Raw genomic sequence first — 22,203 nt, 5'->3', positions numbered from 1 at the left:
TTGACTGATGGTGTTTAATTTAATTAAAATTGTCATTATACTTTCATGCTACATTATCCTTTGAAATAATTTGAATTGCCTAAATATCATTATTCTACCTCTACTTGATAATATGGAGAACCAAGAAGAATAATTTAGATATAGAATGGAGAGTAAAAGGATCACAATATGTACTTAATTTTAATAAAAGAAAGTGCATTATATAAAAATAGTCATTTGAAGAGAGAAGGAATGAAAATAGTAAAAATTTTAATGTTCATATTATCAGAAAATAGTAATAAAACTCTGTATGAAAGTACATATTTTGTGTGTGTGTATATGTATAAGAGACATGATCATTAACAACTTTTTCTTGAACTACTCTGGCATATTATATTTTTATATATTATATAATGTCTTTTTATTTGTTTGTTTTCTTTTAAACAGCAAATGCCAGCCTTCTTGGAGGAGGAGGGGGTAAGTCTTTGAACATCACTTAACAAAATAGGTTTTTATTGCTACACTAAACACAAGATATTTAGTAAAATCTGTGATACTTAGAGGAAAACTAGTTTTACTCTTTTTGTCAATCTTGAAAATAATAATCTTTCAGAAAATAATTCGCAGTAGAAAGAGTTTGGATTTGTCTACATGCTATTTTAACTGACTTCAAAATACGTGGAATGCTGTTTTTCCTCTTGTCAAACTTTGTATTTCTAACTGTGGCCTGAGCTGTAAAAGCTATAAGCTATTGAGATTACAGAGTCATTTTTAATAGGAATTCTGAAACAACAATAGCATTTGGGGCCCTGTGATTTTACTTTTCACCATAATGACATTCTTTTGCCCTTCATGACTTTGTGACCAGAGAACTTAATATATCAGCCACTTATTGTGAAAAAAAAAAATAAAATAAATGAGTATTTGGCATTTTGTTTTTTCTTTCTGCCTATTTAGTGGAGAAAGAGAAAGAGAGGTCAAAGCAAGATGAGGAAGAGAGAGTTTCCTGTACTGGGAATTTTTTTGAAACTAAAATTTTGTAACTATTTATTATTTTTATTTCTAGCTTGGAAGATGAAAGCTTTCCTAGCCTCAATATATTATAATACATTACGGAAAAAAATTTATACAAATACACAATAGAACGGGGTTCTTTTCAAATCAGGCCTGGAAAGAAAGAGGCTTATTTACACCTCCCCTCTTTCACTCTCCCTCTGGCTCTCTCTTTTCTTATATATAGTTGAAGTAGGTACAATTTTACAGAGCTTTAGGATTTCAAAAAGTTTCCTCAGGAGGTTTCTGCATAATTTTTGTTTGGAAATTAAAAATTATAACCGTTGTTTCTATATAGAATCAATTGCAGTGAAAAAAAAGCAGAATCATGGAAATAGAAATAATCAAAAAGAGTTTAAACTAGAAAGTTCTTTTCATATTAGCACATGTCAATATATGTTCCATTGCAGAGTATTATGAAAGGAAACCTGGGCTATGAAGTTAGACAATGTGTGAAAACTGTGAAAGAGTTACTTAACTTCTTTGAGCTACAGTCTCCTAATCTTTAAAAAATAGGGATCATATTTACTGCCTAAAATGTTTGTTGTGAGAATTAAGTGAAAATTTCTGGTATGTAATAGAGTAGTAGGAGATCAATAAATATTTATTTCTCTTTCCCAAAATTTCTTTGGAAAATATCAATCTACAGGATTTCTCATTATACCATATATATATATATATATATATATATATATATATATATATATATATTTTTTTTTTTTTTTTTGGGGGGGGGTGGGGGGATTTAAAAGGGAAAATTTTTCCTTAGGAGTTGCATTCCCAGTAATATTTTCTTCTAGAACACAATATGTGAAGAAAACCTTGTTAAAATAAATCATCCCTAATGCTGATTTTTTTTAGAAAATCATATTAATATTTTAAGAAACCTAATACTGTAAATAGGATAAGGGAAATTTAGAATTGAGTCTGTATAAACAAATTCATGAAGTTAACAAGAGACAAATTAGCTAGACAGTTAATTTGTGTGTGTGTGTGTGTGTGTTTGTGTGTGTGTGTTTTACCTGATTTGACTAATTACATTAGTTAAGATCACTTTAGCTGCCCATAACAGGGGAAAAAAAACTGCAAAACCATGGTGGCTTAATGAAGATAGAAATTGTGTTTCTGTCTCATGTGAAAGTGGTCTGTATGTAGACTAGAATAGTTGTATGGGAGTTCCATGGTGTCATCAAAGACCTTAGCTCTATTTTTCTGCTCTACCCTCCTAGTGCAAGGCTTCCATACAAAAGGCTGCCTTGTACTCAAGGGTTCATGATAGCTGCTGGAGCTCTTGCCATTATTAATATGGTGTAGGTAAGGAGGAGTAGGGAAAATAAAATATCAGAAAGGCAGGCCCCCAAAGATGTCAGTTTTCTTAAAGCAGCGTTTCCTGAAATCCCACATTATCCTTGATCTTGATCAAATGTTCATTCCTGAAACTTGTAGTCTTTTATTACAGGAAGCAATGTGCCCACCAAAAAATTGGTGTTCCATATTTAAGGAAGAAGGGGAGAGTGGAGGCTGGGGCAGGCAATGAGTAATTCCTACCACAGTGGTCACCTCAATATTGTAGAGCTGCTTTGTTTAAATATGCTTATACATGATTGGTGTGTATAGAATTAACTCTAGTGAATTGGTTTGTATTTCCTTGTGGTTCTTCTATTCTATGTGAGAAGATATATTAAGAATTTTTAGCAAAGTCATTCAAGGAACAGGCCCACTTCGTTTTCTGTTTACCCGAAGTACATACTTTATTGTCCTCCTCTAGATGGTTGATTTTACTAAATGCAGTTATTTGCTATAGTTTCTAATTTCTGAAGTCTAAAATTAGAAACTCAGCATCATCTTAAAGATAAATTACAGATGGCTGTAATTTACTTCATTAAAGTAGGCCATTGACTGGATTAAATTCATTTATGCATTTCTGGAGATCTCAAGATTGCTTTGAAATACATGTCTGATTTTTGGAAAGCTGCATTTAAAAATTAAATTTAAGGAATACTTTTAGCCCTCTCTGAACTGAATTCTGGCCCTCTAATTCTATGGCAATTTTTTTCAATCCTGTCAGTGATAATTGTAATGTAATAGCTGGTAATCATCCAATAAGGAACAATCCAGTTGATATAATTCACTTGTATTTAATCAATGATTCATTTTACTGGCTTGAATTAATATCCCTTCAGAGGCCTCCAAAGGAAATAATTCTTTGATTGATGAAACACTTTGATCAGGAAAATTGGACACTGCATACAAAAATAATAAAAACTACCTTAAATACCATTTTTTCTAGTTCCCCAGAAGGGCTTCTATTTAAGTAGTACTTGATTGTGAAATTTAGACAAAAACAATATATAGAAAATTATATTTATACACCAAAGTTTAGCATTTTGTTACTCTGTGTTGAGAGTTTATAGCCAAGAAGAAAGTTCTCCTAAAAGGATTTTTAAAAATAATCCTAGATCATCCTCTCGGTTCTGATTTTAAAATGAGAGAATTACTTCACATGGGTGAGATTTTTCATTGTTGGGTCAGAGGTCAGTCTTTCTATGAATTTTTGTGTCAATAATGAAGTTCATTGTGAAGAACATTGGTGAGGGGGCCATGTCTACCTAGTCATTTGAGTTAGATATGTAAGATATAACTTAATTGCTCTGATGACTGTGTGGCTGATCTATAGTGACTGCATTCTTCTACGTTAAGATACAAATGGATTTTACCTTTTAGGTAGCCTTTACATTACCTATGTAATGGTGTAATATCAAAAAACCTTTGAAGTTCTATTAATATTTTACAAGTTTTCCATTACTCCATTATTGCCAATACCATTCTGTATAGCGCGTTGTAGATATAAAATTTATTTTCTCATTTAGTCCTTTTATTAGTCACAGTAGGCCATATTACAATGCAGCAACAAAAAAATCTTAAAATCTTAGTGGTTTAATAAAATAAGGTTTATTTCTTGCTCACGTCATAGTCTGAGTAGGAGTGGTGGCTCTTCTTTTCTGAATCTCCTCCAAGTGGTGAACTCAGAGACCCTACCTTGCAGCTTTGCCATGTAGTATGTGGCTGCTCATGCTGTCACAGAACAGGAAGGGAGAGCTGGAGGATCTTGTGTGAAATATTTAAAGACCAGTTTTGGAAATGATTTCTATTACTTCTGCTTATGTTTCATTGGTCAGAATTCAGTTATGTGACCCCTAACCAACCACAAGGAAGCCTGGGGAAAATAGAGTCTTCCAGAGTTCCTGGGAAGAGGAAACAGTACGGTAAATAAATACAGGACATTGACTCTGCCATGGTGCTCAAATGATATCAGTGTTATTATAAGTATTATTATTGTTTTATTATTTTATTGGTTGAACGAAATAGACTTTGGGAGTTTGGGTGACTTCTTTAACATTACACAACTTATTAGGGACAACGTGTGAATGAGAGAACAGGGCTCCTAACTTCCAGGGCTCTTTGCCTTTGTGCTGTGATTTTTAACATACCGTTGCTTTTCAGATTTGCTTTTTCTAAGCACAGGTAAGTAACTAAGTTTACTTCAGGAAAAATGAATGAGAGGACAGGAAAACAAGCAGCTGAGACAAGGATGATGCCTTCTTTGGCTTATTTTCACAAGTCTCAGGCTCTATTGATAATTAGAAGTTGTATACAATGACATTCTCTTATGTTCCTTTTGAATTGCTACCCTGATTCATATACTTTTTTATTTGAAGCTCAGTCTTAGGGAACACTGCATTTTAAATACATGTTCACCTGTCTGTAATAATAATGTTTTACATGCACAAGTTCCTGTGATGTTGATAATTTTGAAATATATAATAAAAGGAATATTGCAGCCAGCATCAAATTATGTCAAGAAGCAGAATTAGAAAGAAAAATAAGAACTAAAGAGCTAATTCCTCAATTCCTTTCAACCTCTTACTTTACATAATGTTTTTTTCCCTTTCATTGACACGGTAGTTAGCATAAAACAGAACCCACTGATAGAACCCAAACAAGACCTTGTTTATGGGATTCATTCTCTCCTCCAGTCTGTCAAAGCTCCAAATGCTGATGCCCAAGACATATTAGACATTTTAATTGACGTTTTCTGACATAGTAGCAATTTAAGATTGGCTTTTTAAAAACAGATTTATTACTAACATTAAAAAAATTAATTAGAGAAGTTGTGGGTTTACAGACCAATCATGCATAAAATATAAGCTTCCCCTATACCACTCTACCACTAACACCTTGCATTGGTGTGGAACTTTTGTTAAAATTGATGATAGCACTTTTTGTCCTTGTACTTTTTTATTAACATTAGTTACCTTTGTTAAAATTGATGGAAATAGTATTATTAACTATCATCTGTAATTTACATTAGGTGTATTTTTTCCATATACCACCTTATTATTAACACCTTGTATTAATGCCATACATTTGTTGTAATTCATGAAACGACATCCTTATACTGCAAACAGTAGTCTATCATATAGAATAGGATTGACTGTGTTACATATTCTTATGCTTTATCTTTTAATTTTTATTCTATTAACATATATAACCTAAAGTTTCCCCTTTTAGCCATGCTCACCTATATAATTCAGTGTTGTTAATTACGCTCACAATAATGTGCTACCATCATCACCATGCATTTCCAAACCTTTATAATCAATCTAAATAGAAATTCTGCACAAATTAGGCATCAGCTACCCTTTCTCTATCCCCATGCTATCCCCTGGTAACCTATATTCTAGATTCTAACTCTGTGAGTTGGCTTATTATAATTAGCTCATATCAGTGAGATCATACAATATTTGTCTTTTGGTGTCTGGCTAATTTCACTCAGCATAATGTCCTCAAGGTTCATACATGTTGCTGCATGCCTGAGGACTTCATTCCTTCTTACGGCTGAATAACATTTCATTGTGTGTATATACCACATTTTGTTTATCCAGTCATCAGTTGATGGACACTTGTGTCACTTCCATCTTTTGGTAATTGTGAGTAATGCCACTGTGAACATCAGTGTGCAAATGTCTGTTTGCATCCCTGCTTTCATTTCTTCTGAGTATATACCTGGCATCAGGATTGCCAGATCATATGGCAGTTTTATACTTAGCATCCTGAGGAATCGCCATATTGTCTTACACAGCAGCTGCACCATTTTACATTCCCACCAGCAGAGAATGAGTGTTTCTATTTCTCTGCATCACCTCTAGCACTTGTAGTTTTCTTATTTTTTAATAGTGCCATTCTAGTAGGTGTGAAATGATACCTCATTTTGGTTTTGATTTCTGTTTCCTATATACCATATTTTCATGTTTTTGTTTTTTTTTTTTTCAGCCATTTGTGTTTCCTCTTTGGAAAAATGTCTATTCAAGTCTTTTTGCCCATTCTACAATTGGGTTGCCTGTCATTTTATTGGGTTGTAGGATTTCTTTATATATTCCGGATATCAAACCCTTATTGAATATGTGGTTTCCAAATATTTTCTCCCATTGAGTAGGTTGTCTTTCCACTTTCATGACAAAGTCTTTTGATATGCAATGGTTTTTAATTTTGAGGAGGTCTCATTTATCTATTTTTTTTTTTGTTGCTTTGGGTGTGAAATTTAAGAAACCACTGCCTAGCAAAAGATCCTAAAGATGTTTCTCTACATTTTCATGTAGGAGTTTTATGGTCTTGGCTCTTATATTTAGGTTTTTGATCCATTTGGAGTTAATTTTTGTATAAGGTTTGAGAGAGGGGTCCTCTTTTATTCTTTTGCATATGGTTATACAGTTCTTACAGCACTATTTGTTGAAGAGACAATTCTTTCCCAATTGAGAGGACTTGTCAACCTTGGTAAATATCAGTTGACCATAGTTGTGAGGGTTTATTTCTGAACTCTGTATTCTATTCCATTAGTCAGTTTGTCTATCCTTATGCCAATACTATGCTGTTTTGACCATTGCAGCTTTAAAAAAAATTTTTATTAGAGAAGTTGTAGGTTTACAGAGTAATCAGGCATAAAATACAGGATTCCCAGATACCTTCCCACCACCAACACTTGCATTGGTAAGGAAAATGTGTTACAGTTCATGATAGCGCTATTTTAAAAAAAAAATTCTACTATTTTTTTTAACAGTAGTTAACATTTGTTACAATTGATGAAAGGTTATTAAAGTAGAACTGTTAACTATTGTCCATAATTTACACAAGGGTATTTCCCCCATATTCCATGCTTATTTTTTTTTCATGCATGTGTTTATTTTATTACTCATCTACCCATACACGGGAAGAGGGGTGTCAGTCACAGGGTATTTAGGATCACACAGTCACAAAATGAGGGCTATGTAATTATACAATCATTGTCAAAGATCAAGGCTCAGTGTAGCTTTAAATATGCTTTACAGTCAGATAGTATGAGTCATCCAACTTCTTTCTTCTTTTTCAAGATGGTTTTGGCTATTCAGGGCCCCTTACCCTTCTAAATAAATTTGATAATTGGCTTTTCCATTTCTGCAAAGAAGTCTGTCAGAATTTTTTTGGGATTGTGTTTAATCTGTAAATCATTTTGGGTAGAACTGACATCTTAATGATATTTAGTCTTTCAATCCATGAACATGAAATGTCCTTCCATTTATTTAGATATTCTTTGATTTCTTTTAGAAATATTTTGTAGTTTTCTGCATACAAGTCCCTTAAATCCTGGTTAGATTTATTCCTAAATATTTGGTTCTTTTAGTTGTTATCGTAAACGGCATTTTTTCTTGATTTCCTACTCAGAGTACTCATTACTAGTGTGTGGGAAACAACACTCATTTTTCACCTTGATCTTGTACCCCACCACATTGTTGAATTTGTTTATTAGTTCTGGTAACTTTGTTGTAGATTTTTTAGGACTTTCTATATATAGGATCATGTCATCTGCAAATAGATTGAGTTTTAACACATGATTTTGTAAGAATGTAATTTTCATCGTGTATACATATATTTATTATGTTTATATGTTGAATCAGTTCTATAATTCTGTACCTAATCTCTGGAATAATTACATAGCAGGACCAGTTTTAAAACTCTTAGTATTAGCAAGTACCACTAAATAAACACTCAGCACCATATGGAATGGATGGGAAGCCATTTGTCTAGAATGAGAACATAATTAAATGTGGGAGCAGAACAGAGATCATATTATGAACCTTTTCCACTTTCAAAGGCTTTTCACTCTCATCATGTGCCTTTAAATGGCCCCAAAGATGGGTAAATTTCAGTGGTCTGGAGTCAGAGGCTGTTCCGTTAGACAGTTCTACTTGCAGAGAGAGTTCCTAATGCTTGCTTATGGGTAATATCCATTTATATGTTAATACAGTTTGTGTGAGGTATACCAAAATGCATGGTGGAAAAGCAGGGGAATCATGAAACTATTTGGTGCCATTCAGTAGATACGATTAGTGTATCTCCACTGACCCATCACCTATTTCTACACAGACACACAAATGCACAGGTGTTCATACATTCATTCATATTCATTTTTTCAGCAAATATTCAATGTGTAACTACTGTGTACAGGTACTGATTATTGATTTGGCAGTAGATATTTCTCTTTCCCTGTGACCAGTCATGGTCTCCATTTGGCTGAATTCTCTAAGCAATTATAATTCCTCACATTCTTTCAGATATTCCAAGGATTCTCCTTGTATGGATCTACTGAACTAAAATAATATTTTATCATCAATAGAACAAGCATCAGATACCTTTTTTTATAAAGGCAGAACAGATATCCTGAAAAGTATTCTTTTCAGAAAAATGTGAATGAGTTGCTACCCAGAATTCCTAACCTGAAAAGGCACATGTTTAATTGTTTGAGTGTGTTTAAGCAGGAATGCTTTAATAAATTACTTCTTAAACATCCACAAGCAGAATGGAGTGTCCTCTCACCTTCCCTCCATATGCAAAACAATTTCCCCCCAGTGTCTATCACTCCATTGCTCAAAATCCCTACCCATGATTCTATGCTTCCCTGTTGTTAAACCTCAAGATCTGGCCAGGCTTAGGACATGCTGGGGGGAATCTAGGATAATAATGGTCAGTAAGGGGCCAAAGCCTGTTAGGATGTTTGGGGTTGCCCTCAGGGGGGTCAGTCAAGGCTGGCTGACAGTAAGTTAGCCCCCTGGCCTATGCTCAGCAGATAGAGGGGTCCCAGCTATGGACCTGAGGAGTAGCAACAGTTTCTCAGTCAGGAGAGAGAGAGCAGCATAGTGAGAGAAACCCAGGGGTTCTCTCCTTGTTAGTTAGGCAGAGACGTAAGATTTAGGAGCAGAGCTGCAGGAAGGGATGTGCTGTTGAACCACAGAAAGTAAGGCTTAAATACTTACTGAATCAGGCAGGATTGATCCTCTGCACTGCAGTCGGTTGAACCTGCCAGAGGAGATCAGGAGGCCCCACATGTAGGAAAGAGAGTGGAAAAGAAAGAGGGGAAGGGAGAAGGGGAAGGTGGAATTCAGGCACTGAGAAGTAGGCCAGGCCTGCCAACATTCAGTTACATCCTTCCTTCCTTCCCTCCCTCCCTTTTTCCTTCCCTCCCTCCCCTCTTCCTTCCCTCCCTCCCTTCCTTCCTTCTGTTTTGTCTTTCTCAGTCAACAGCCTTTATTGATCACCTCTTATGTACTAGTTTTGACATTGAGGTAGCCAAGAGTCTTGCAACTAGGTATAGCCAGGTGTATAAGTATCTATTTATACATTAAATATCTGAATAACTGGAAAAGTTCTCCAAACAGGGAAAATGAAGCAGAGATGAGAAACTCAACATCTCGAAGTGGTCAGGGAAGGTTTTCTAGAAGAGGTGACGTTGGAGCAGTCTTGAAGGCTGTACAGCAGTTTGCCGGAAGAGGAAGGAAATAATCCATCCAGTTTTATTTCCTACTGTTGGATATAGATATCTTGCTCTGCTTTAGCCAGACTCCTCACTGTTCTGAAGTTATATTATCTGTACCTTGGTTAAACATGGTTTCCTCTGACAGTCCAGGCATGTCACTTAAAATGGAGTGAAAAGTGTTAGAGCAGAACTGAAGAGAGGAACTCTGGTGCTGGTGGTGGTTGGCAGCAAAACACAATCAGAGCAACCTGGGCAAAGTGTCTGCTGGTCATCACCAACACAAGCTCTTCCCTGCTATGTCTCCTCCTCTGATTACTGCACCTGCAATTTCAGTCTAGGGACAATCTCTCCAGTTGCCCACGCCAGTGGGATTTCAAGTATGTGTTTTCTTCATTCCACATGTAATAATCCTGGGATAATCCTTATCTAATTCCTATTCTTAGAAGTTTGGCCCAGCCCTGGTTGCCTAAACTTGTCATTAAGATTCCCAGGTGCTTCCTTGTAGACGAAGGGAGCAGGAGCAAACCCAGGCCCTTCTGGCTTGAACTTTTCAACTCTAATGGCCATTCCAGGAACATGCCTTGCTCATTCTACCTCTAACTTTGGTCACTTTTATTCCTCTATTCTACAGGTAAGTTTCAAAGTAATTCATCATATTGTCTGCACCCCCTCTTCCTCTTCTAAGTGAAACTGACCCAACTAAAAGCCTTGTTGAAGCAGCAGCTCTGTACAGATCAAATCTTCTTTCCCATAACTGACTGAACCTGGAAGGGCACATTCCCCAAGAAGGGCAAAATATTCTTGAAAGCGGGGATTTTCTTACTCATCTTTACAGCCTGATTGCATCTGCCATAATGCTTTACATATAGCATATGCTGGATAAATATTTAAATTTTGAGATATTACTATTGCTCATCTGGATTTTCAGCGTACTAAGGTATTCCAGTTTTGACCAGTTTGCTCTGATAAGTGAATTTCTTTATCTTTGGATGGTCTTTAAATAAAAAACAAAACTTTTAAAAAAACTTATAGCAGGCAACCTAGAGATCATATCCATATTTATGCAGGAATTATTTTAATCATTTTATTACTTTTTATTTTTTAAAGGTTTATGAAAGCAGGATCTCATAATTTTCTTTAAATACTCTAATTATATTCTTCTAGCATTAGAGAATAAAGAGAACACGATTTATTTGCATAGATATGGAAATGAAATGCAGAGTATGCATTCCATAGATGACATGGAAAAACAGACTATTTTCTATTCATATTTTGTCATATTGCAGGTTGTTAGCCTGTTATATCGTTCAGTGAGAAATATCATTGTTCTTACTGATTTTTCTTCTTCAAACCTATTGGTAAACCTTTAAAATGCTAACATGCCACTTCATGAAATTTGCCATTCACCAAGGACAAGCCTTAGGAAAAGTTATTAACTAGGTAAGGCTTAACTGTTCAACTTTTGTTCTGTATGCTTGAAAAGCAATGGACAATGAGAATTATGTACAGTATACTCTTAAAATTTTATTTGATTTAGGTTTTTCATTTAAAACAATGCATCAATTTTGTGATACACTTCTAATTTAAAATATAAGGACATAAAAAGGGTAGGTTACTTAGAAATAGAAGCATGGACATTGACACCATAACCTCTATTTTATGTTTCATTAAAATAAATAATCACTTTTTAGGTTCATAATTTTGTGCTCTATTAACAGATAATTGGTTTTCTCGAACATACGGTTCATTTCATTAGCTGTGGGTGTTCCATAAAGTCTTTATGTGATCATTGTGTTAAACTTTCAGAAGAAAAATAAAGAGATTTGTTCTTAAGTTTTCATTTCTTGAATTCATTTTATTTTAAAATCTTAATTGCAGTTAAGTTAAAATTATACCTCTCATTCTTGTTAAATTTTTCGTTGGCTTATGTGAAGAACTACTCTGGTCATTGTGGTAAATGCTTTACTTATTAATAATATAAGCCACTGGGACTTAGAAAATTTTGAACAAAATAGTGATGTCATTCCAAAGAGAAATTGTAAGAAAATGTTTGAAGTGGGGAAACAACCAAGAAGATTGAGGGAAGGACTTTAGATTCTAGAAATAGGGCAAACTGAGGAAAACTGAAAACCTTCCTGTCACTAACACTCAGAAATAATAAATAATATGGAATAAAAATTAATTAAAGTACATCGGTGGGTTTACAAGATAAAATGGAAATCCTCGGTTACCATAAATATAGGGAGACTGAAAACCAAAGTGAACGATGCTATAGCTGCCTTTGTGGTAGCACAGATGGTTATGAGATATTTAGAAACCAGTGGCTTTGGTGCTAGTACTCATTTGGGAATAGAAGATAAGGCCTTGTAAAGTAGGGGGTTAGAACTTAGACTCTCATCTAAAGTCAGGATCCTGAAGGGGCTACATTTTCAATGAAAAGGTGGACTTGAAAATTTTTTTCTACTTGCTCAGGAAGACAAGAGGGAAGGAAGACTACCCGAAAATTCTAAATCCCAGGCATGAAACTGCTATGAGATTGTGAAACTTACAGTACACTTGTGTCTGAGAATCTCAAACCCTAGAAATTAACAGAAATATTGGTCCTCAGGGCTACGATCAGAGGCAAATTCAAAATTCTTGGGAGAATAGGGCCTACTGCTTAGGCCACAGGGGAATCTCATAGAAGAAAAAAACATGCCAAAATGATCTCACTATCAGACATTACAAAACACATGAGGAACTTTAAAGTGGAGAAACCTGACAAACATTACCTCAGTCAGGTGATCAAGGTCACCATCAGTAAAAAATCATGCTGATAGGATGTACCCTTTGTATGATGTGGTGAAAAAGGCAATGAACCTCTGTGGTTTTTCTTCCAAAAATCCATAACTCCAGTCTTAATCATGAGAAGAACATGAAACAAATTTAATAGAGGGGCAGCTAACAAAATACTTGACCAGGTCATCAAAAACAAGGAAAATCTAACTGTCACAGCCAAGAGGAGCCTAAGGAGACACAGCAAACTAAATGTAATGTGGTATCCCGGATGGAATCCTGGAACAGAAAAAGATTTCAGGTTAAACTAAGAAAATCTGAATAAATAATGTATCAAAGATTCATTCAGTAATTGTAACAAATGCACCATACTAATTTAAGATGTTAGTAATAGGGGAAGCTGAGTAGGGGAACTCTCTGTACTTCTCAATTTCTCTATAAATCTAAAAGTGTTCTAAAACTAAGTCTATTTTTTTAAAAAAATGAAGGATCAGTCCAAAATGAATACCAAATATACAAGAGTCATCAGACACAAGGAGCCTCAGGATTAGACTCCCAGGAATGAAACTTGGCTAGATAACAACTCTAAAAGAAAATATAAAAAACAATAAATATGTTTAACTTGATTAAAGGAATGGAAATAATAATCCAAACTCTAAAAAAATTGATTAAATACTATGGGCACAAAGGGCATATGTGACAAATAGAATTCCTAGGAATAAAAAGTGCAGGCTTTGAAATTAAAGACTCTAATAATAGATTTTATAATGTCATGTTAGACATAACTGAAGAGAGAATTAGTGACCTGGAAGAGAGGTTGTGGAAATTTACCCAGAAAGTATCACAGAGATATAAAGAGATGGGAAATATGAAATTTGGGAACACAGACAAGGTAGAGAGGGTGAGAAAATTCAACATATATACAATGGGAATTCCAGAAAATAAGAGATTGTAGAAAAGGCAATATTTGAAGTTAATAGCTGATAATTTTCCTCAACTGCCAGAAACATAAATTATCACAGCAGGCATATACTGATATGTATGGAAGAACAATTTAATCCAGAGGTGGGCAAATTATATTGATGTTGTAAAACATAAAATAGAGAAAAATTTAAAAGACACTGGAAGGATTTCCTACAAGGAAACAACTATTAAACTGACAGCTAACTTATCAGCAACAGTAGATGACAGAAGGCAATAGAGTAATACTTGAGGGAAATTAATGTCAATCTGGAATTATTTTCCATGAAAGCTATCCTTCAAGAGTGAGGCAAAATAGAGACATTTTTGGATAAATATTGAAAAAAAAATTAATCATAGATCCTTGCTGAAAGCACAAGTTAAAAATTTAGAAGTGGAAGCATGGCAATGACACCATAACCACTATTTTATGTTTTGTTGCAAAATACAAAATTGAGTAAGAAGTAAATTCATTTCCTCCCCCCAAAAAGATTGACATAATAAGTCTGTTATATTATCAGTTTATTACTTTTTCAAGTTTTTAGGATTGAAAATTTTAAATACATACAAATGTAGACAGATAGTATAATGAATTCCATTTTCTCATCACATAACTGGAATAATTTTCAACTCAGAGCCAATCTTGTTTTACCCATGCTTCCCTCCACTCAAACACTCAAATTATTTTTCAGAAAATCCAAGAATCATGTCATTCTATCTGTAAATATTTTGATATGTATCACTATAATAGGGACTGTATTTTTCTTTTTATTTTAAAATAACAAAAATGCCATTTTTAAACCTAAAAATATCCAGTCAATAGTCATCAAAATGCCTTTTTTAAACCTAAAAATATCCAATCCATATCCATCAAATATCCATTCAATATTTATATTATCCCTATTATTCTTTTAGTTTTACTTTTACAATATGTTTGATTGAATCTGGATGCAAATAAAGTTTGCTCACTGCTGGGTTTGGGTGTCTTTTATGCGTCTTTTGTGTATGCATTCCCCTCCATATCATATCTGTGTGTTTATGCTGTCAACTGGATACTTTTTTAAGTTCATTTGTTTCCATTTTGCTTTTGAATTTTAGGAATCGCACTTAAAAATTTAGCTTTATAATTGGTAAATATAATTTTTTATTACTTTTGTATGTTTGCTTCATAATTAAATTTATTTAAAAATGTAAAGTTTAAGTCATTCTGTCAAGAAACATTTAGATAAGTAAATCACTATGAAAGATAGGGATAAATAATTTCAAACAACCAAACAAATATAATGGAAGCCTTCTCTTTTTAGAAGTGGAAACTCCTTCACAAAATTCTGGACTTTTATTTAGCTTTTCCACTGTTCGGCTACCTAGATGGGATCTAAATGCTTAGAAGCACAGATTCATATCTAAAAACAAATAATTAGGAAGTACTTCACACTGATGCCAGGATATGCTTATATATCTGCCTAATTATATAGTAGCTATAGCATAAAGCTTGTGCAGTTTATCTACTTGAATTAAAGGTAAAATCTTTTCAAAACTCTAAAAGTGAAAAGTTTATTGAGCTCCAGTTTTAATTATCTATCGCTTATGACCAAGAAGTCTCTAAGTATGACCTCTAAGTACTCTGTAGGAAGTGAAGTTGACGCAAAATACTGCAAGTTAAGCCTCTTGTGTTCTGGAATCACTAGATTATGTTACCTCAGTTGAAAGGGGTGAATAATTTTCTGTACTATGTCTCTTGTGGCTCCACAGAAATACAGTACGGTACAATATCTCTGTAAGCCACTTTTATAATCTGTTCAACTTTAACACTATGAAGAATCCTGTTCTATTATTTGTAACTACCTTCATTTATTCCTGGACTGGAGACCTGCAGTGGGTGTAGGGATGAATGAACTTGGCCAGTTCTCAATGGCAACAAATCTAAGGAGATCCCAGGAGTCTACTCCCAGGCATTGTTGACCCGTGGAGAGGTCTACTCAGAGGGTCCCTTTGCTCTACATGGTCACTTATTCCTGCAGCACTGTTTTGGGCCCAAAGTCATTAATTGTTGCTTTTTCTTCATGAATTAGAACAAATTTATGATTTTGCATCCTAGTTTCATCCTCTGGAAAGATACTTATAATGATACTTAACTACTTTACAGAGGTGGAATAACTGCTCATTGTAAGGTGCTTTTCAAAAAAGTGTTGCATAAATGGATATTACTGTAGTTTTCATTATTATTATCATTGCAGTCTGAAACTGAAGATGAAAGGTGCCAGATAATTGCAAGATATAATGATGTTACATTCAAATAAAGAGGAATAACCTGAAATTTTGGACAACAAAAATCTAAATATCAATGTGTGGTACAAGAGAGTTTCTTTTGAGGGAAGATAATGTAGATAATCTTATTAGCTGTATTTTAATTAACCCCAAATAATCCACAAAGAAATATCTATATTGTATTTACATACAAATATAGATAGAATATTATTGGATCAGTAATTCCTTTCATCTTGTGTGGTAGTAGTGGTATCTGTAAGGAAACTTTCTTTCAAGCATTTAAATGCTTAGAATCATAAATTATATCCTGGAGTATGAGGTGTTTCATCGTCATGCAACATTACCAGGCCAGGAAAGTTGAGCTGAGTACATCCCTCAGGGCAAGACAGGTGCTGATGCAATCTCTCAAAGTACGGAAAGAGGGACCAGAAGCAGCAGCATTTCCCTGTTCAGGCAAATATTTGGCATGCAAAGGAGCAAGAGATCCAACAGAACAGAATCTTTGGCCTGCAGAATGTATATGTCCAGCAGGCAGCCAGGTCTAGAAAAGGAATGCAGTGTAGGAGGAGACTAGCAGAAACTTGTTGGGCACAGAAGGGGAGGGGTTTTGCAACTTGGAGGACAATGGTGTCCTTTTGGGGGCACCTGATGCTGGGTCTGAATGGCAGTGGGGGAGACCTGAGCAACAGTCTGAAGCACTGAGGTTGCTATCCAGACCCCAAGACTGAAAAGGTGACCAAGGTTAACCTCCAGTTCAGAGAGGGTTGAGGCTGTTTTAGTATTTGGCTTTGGGAGCAGGGCTGAATGGAACTTATGCACGGGAATCATTAATGGACTTGGCTATGAACATCTGGGAGGGAGAAGCCAGAAGACTGATAAATGCACAATATTGGGCCATTCTATAGGTAAAGATAAAAAGAGGTGATGTGCAAGGAGTTTGTAGCTAAATCAATTTCTCTGCTTTTGCCATAGGATTATTTCTAGCTATCAGATCCTCTCAGAAATAGCTGCAAGGGGCACAGAACCCCACTCTGGAAGTCAACCAACTTCTGCAACTTCCTAGAGCCTGGGTAAACCCAAAGCCTTGTACTCACAAATGTGTATGATATCCATGTCTGCAGAGTTGGCTTTGCAGGTCATAGAACAAAAGGACATTTGCAAACCAGATTTCATTTCCACTATAATTGAAAAAAGCGTGATTTCCTATTCAGATTTTGTTAAATAAGGAATAATTCTGTATCTCCACTTGTGCAAAACCCCTCCTCTATCCATCAGATAAATACCAACTCTTCCTTCAGAATGCCATTCAGTAATCCTCCTGCAGGCCCCTCTGCATGCCCTAGATGGATTAGGACCACTACCTTCTCAGCTGTGTCTCCATCAAAATTAGTATATTTTGTTCTGTAACTGTGTCTCCTCCTTTTTAGACTGTAGGTTCCTTGATGGCATGGAATGGACGGCATCTGTCTTGTTCATTTGCTGTATCCTCAGAACTCTGCAGAAGGCCTGACATATAGTAAGCACCTATCAGCTATTTGTGGGATGGATGAATAAAGGAATGATAAAAATAACTAACCTTTATGGAGTGCTGGCTCTCTGACATGCACTGTGCTAAAGGTGGTACATGTATTATCTCCTTTATTCCTATCAACAGTCTTAGGAGATGGGTGCTATTATTATTCCTATTTTACAGATGAAAGATTGAAAGGTCAGAGAGGTTTGAAAGACATGATATTGGCACATCCAGTATTTTAATTGAGACTATTGGATTCCACATCCCCATCTTCTAACCATTGCATTATGAACTAATGGATTTAAATTAACCTGGAATTAATTATGGGAATAAAGATGTAGCTACAGATTTATTCAATTCCAAACCTCCCTCTTCTAATTTTTATAGATAATAACTTTTCTTCCCAAATTCCTATGTTTCTTCTTTCTGTCTAATGCTCCTTCCCTGGAAAGAGCTTTATCACTCAGAGTTATTTTTCTGGGATCATCAGTAGTGCTAAACCAGGCATTTCTAGGCTTTTCCATCCTTCTTAAGAAGAGTACCTCAGTTTGAATAAGCTAGAATGATGTCTTTGATTCTTATACTTCATCCTAAGCAAATACTCTGTGAGGTCACAAGTCAAATAAGACATTTCAGTGTAATCTAGTCCCCAGCTCAAGTAAAGGGATTCTAATATCATCCCAGAAGTCTCTACATAATAACTCGGTGATTTCTATCATTGCTAGCTGTATTGACCTCAAAACTTGGCAAAAGGCAAATAAGTGACACCATGTATTGTAATATTGCTGCCTCTTATTACATTAGTAATAGTGATAAGGTATATATAGAATTGATAGTGAATACATTATATTATAGGCATCTAAATTTTGCTTTTTTCACTAAAATTTGAAAAATTTATTCATGTAGATATAGGGGTCATTAATTACGAAAAGATAATTACTACATTATAAGAAGATTAATTACTAAAAAGGTAATTTTGGGTAAGTTTCGTTGAATGGTTTATGCTTTTGAAGTTCAGTTTTATCAATCATTTAACTTTTAGGGAACATACACACCAGTTGTGCAAAAATACATCTCCATTGTCCTGACACAGAAGCATTTTTAGTGAAGAAAGATGGTAACAGTGGGAAGTTTTGAAGTACACATTGTAGGAAAGGCAGTGGTACTAAATCTCAAGTCCCACATGTTTGGATGAGCCAGGGTAATATATCTGGATAACATTCAGGTTGACTCTCTTAAATTCTGTCTAGTACTTCTTTGTATGTATCAGACAACACTTGTTTGGGGCCTAAAAATAGATAAACATTCTTTGGACCCAAGAGTTCAAATATGCCAATGCTTAATTCATCTTAATTCATCCTTTGACAAATAAACACAATGAATTTGATAAAACACCTTGAAAGTTCTTATATTTGGCTATTTTCCTCAGGAAAGGGAGAATAACTCCAACAATAATTATTATCTTAAATGTGCTTTGAATCAGTGGTTCTAAAACTTTAGTGTGCATTAAAATTACCCAGAGGGGTTATTGAAACAGATTACTGGGCCATATTCCCAGAGTTTCTGGTTCACTAGAACTGGGGTAGAGCCCAAGAATTTGCATTTATAACAAGTTTTCTGTTAATGCCAGTGCTGCCAATCTGGGGACCATGCATTGGTGATTACTTCTCAAGGTAAAAGTGATTAAAGAAAGGATTTTATGCTATGGCAGAGTGAGGTGTTTGGCACATCCTCTTTCCAAAGAGTATCTATAAAGCTGGGAAAAAAAACCTGAAAAAAAAATTCAGAACTCTGGAAATCAAATCACAGAATACAAAAGCCTCATGAGAATTTATGCTTGAAAAACTGCTGGACTTCAGGTGCCATCCCCACCCTCCCTATTTGGGTGGTGTGGGCATTTTTCCATGAAGAGGAACGCTATGAGGATCTGCACTTGCGCTGTTTGGTCAAAGGGGACTCATTTGATTTGAAGTGGTGGGAGATAACAGTGCCCAGCAGAGTTGCTGGTGGAAGTGATGATCTCAGCCATATAAAGGACCACATCTTGAGGTTCTGGTTGTGGTTGGGAAAAGCATACTCCTCACTGAGACTGAGCATATGTGCAATGGGGGCCAGAAATGTGCAATGGAGGCCGGAGGTATCCAAGGTTTTTATATGGTACTGGCCAACCCTGAGTTTGCACACATGTGCATACGAGACACAAAAGGCCCCTATGAGTATAAAAGCCAGGCAAGAGTGAATATGGCCTAAACTTTGAATGCACTCCTTTACCCACACAAATATCCTCCGGGAGAGAATGGAAACTTCACTGGCTCAAGGTGTTTGAGCAAAATGACTGGACTGGCTGACAACTAAATGATGAAATAGGAGCAAATTCTAGGAAGGTAGGATCAACAATAAAAATTAAAATTAAAAAAATCTGAGCAAAATACATCTCATCATGGAAGAGACAGTTTATGTATTTTGCCCAAGTAAGTTACTCAACAAAGACACACAAAAAATGGCAACAACAATCTTCAGAGGGAAAATAGATTCCAGGGTTCTTGTGATATCCAAAATATTCAGTTTACAAAAAGCAATTGCAAAAAAATGCAAAGAATCAGGAACCTATGACTGATAGGGAAAAAAAAGTGAAGTAAAAAAAAAACAAACAAAAAAATCAGTCTCTGAGTGGCCCAAGATGTTGGAAGTTAGCAAACAAAGATTCAGCAAAACTATTACAAATGCATTCAAAGAACTAAAGGAAAACATGTTTAAAGAGGTAAAAAAAAGTATGACAACAATGAATCAACAAATAGAAATACTCAATAAGAGCTATAAATTATAAAATTCTGGAGTTGGAGTGCAATAACTGAAATGAAGGTGTCACTTGAGGGTCTCAATAGAAGACTCAGGATGGCAGAAGAAAGAATCAGTAAACTTGAAGATAGAGAACATCCAATCTCAAGAACAGAGAGAGAAGATGGAAGGAAAATGAACAGAGCCTCTGAAAGCTGTGGGACAACAAGAAGCATATCAATATGTATGTCAATGGCAGTCCAATAAAGAGGAGGAAGATGAAGGGACAGACTAAATATTTGAAGAAATAATGGCCAAAATCTTCTTGAAGTTAATGAACACATTAATCTAAATATCTAAGAAGCTCAAAGAACTGTAAGTAGGATAAAATTCACATAACAGTAAAGATATTGAAAAACAAAGACAGATAATTATGAAAGCAGCAAGAGAAAATGAGCAGTCATGTACAGGGGAACATCAATATGAATAATGACTACCTTATCATCTGATAGGATGGAGGCAAGAATGCAGTGGAATGACATATTCAAAACTCTGAAAGAAAGAAATAACTGCCAACCAATAATTCTATGCAGCAAAAGTATACTTAAAAAAATTGATAAACAAAGACTGCAGACTCTAAGAAATACTAAAGGGAGTCCTTCAGGAAAATGACACCTGATAGTAACTTGAAAAAACAGGAAAAAAAACAAAACAAAACACCAGAAGTGATAAATATGTGGCTTGATGTAAAAGACTCTATAAGTATATTTTTCATTTCTTCTCAATTTCTTTAAAACATAAGATTTATAAAACAATAATTATAACACTATGTTGTTTGTTTATAAGATAAACAGATGTATTATATATTACAACAATAGGAAGAATGATGGGAAGGTAATGAAGGTATATTAGAACAAAGTTTCTATATTTTACCAAAATCAAGGTCATATTAATCTGAATTAGATTTTGATAAATTAAGATGCATATTATAATACTTGGAAGTAACCATGAAGACAGTAACAAAAATAATAGTAAAAGAATCAATAAGAAATTAAAACAGTATGTTAAAAATACTTAATGCAAAATAAGATATTACAGGAGGAACATAGGAAAGACAGGAGACATATGGAAAACAAATAGCAAAATGACACATGTAAGTCTAGCCATATCAATAATCTCATTAAATGTGAATCCTCTAAATATCACAATCAAAAAGCAGATAGTATCAGACTACATAAAAATAGTAAGATCTAACTATATTCTATCTACAACAGAAAGACCATAGATTCAAAGATGCAAATAGTTTAAAAGTAAAAGCATGGAAAAAGATATACCATGCAAATAGTAACCATAAGAGAGTTGGAGTAGCTATATAATCAGACAAGTAAGTCTATAGGGAAAGAAATACTCCTAGAGGCAGGAGGGACAATTCATAATGATGAAAAGGTCAGTGCATCCTGACTGATTTAAGTTTTAAATGTATATACACCTAATAACAGATCCTCAAAATACATGAGGGAAACACTAAACAGAATTAAAAGGAGAAATAGAACATTCATCAATAATAGTTGGAGGTTTCAGTATCCTACCTCAAGAATTGCAAGAACAATACACATTAAATCATCAAAGAAATAGAAAATTTGAACAAAACTATCCATGAGCTTGACCAAACTGACAGGTGTAAAACACTTTACCTGGACTGCAGAATGCATATTCTTATGAAGCACACACAAAACATTTTCCAGGACACACCAGATGCTAGACTGACCAAGAAAAAAAAGAAAAAAGTCAAATTATCAACACAAAGAATGAAAGAGGTGGTATCACCACTGAACCTAAAGAAATGTAAAGAATTAAAAGAGAATGACTTTGTTCCAGTTTGCTAAAGCTGCCTATATGCAAAATATCAGAAATGGATTGGCTTTTATAAAGGGGATTTATTAGGTCACAAATTTACAGTTCAAAGGCCATAAAAGTGTCCAAAGTAAGGCATCAACAGAGGATACCTTCACTGAAGAAAGGCCTATGG

The 22,203-nt window shown here is 34.7% G+C and overlaps 1 protein-coding gene across 6 annotated transcripts in view; it reads left to right on the top strand.

Annotated features, from left to right (window-relative positions):
* Positions 1–22,203, top strand: part of MACROD2 (mono-ADP ribosylhydrolase 2) — a 2,227,780-nt gene that overhangs the window by 586,479 nt on the left and 1,619,098 nt on the right. For 5 of the 6 annotated variants that reach the window (XM_037811788.1, XM_037811785.1, XM_037811786.1 and 2 more), the window contains exon 4: positions 427–456. The exons of the other annotated variant lie outside the window; for it this stretch is intronic. In XM_037811788.1, the coding sequence (XP_037667716.1) occupies positions 427–456 (30 nt within the window). The remainder of the gene's footprint in view (positions 1–426; positions 457–22,203) is intronic. 6 annotated transcript variants of the gene reach the window in all.

Source organism: Choloepus didactylus, chromosome 19 (genome assembly GCF_015220235.1).
Source record: "Choloepus didactylus isolate mChoDid1 chromosome 19, mChoDid1.pri, whole genome shotgun sequence".
Lineage (NCBI taxonomy): Eukaryota > Metazoa > Chordata > Mammalia > Pilosa > Megalonychidae > Choloepus > Choloepus didactylus.
The sequence above is the reverse complement of the archived record's forward strand: the minus strand, read 5'-3'. Positions and strand labels throughout refer to the sequence as shown.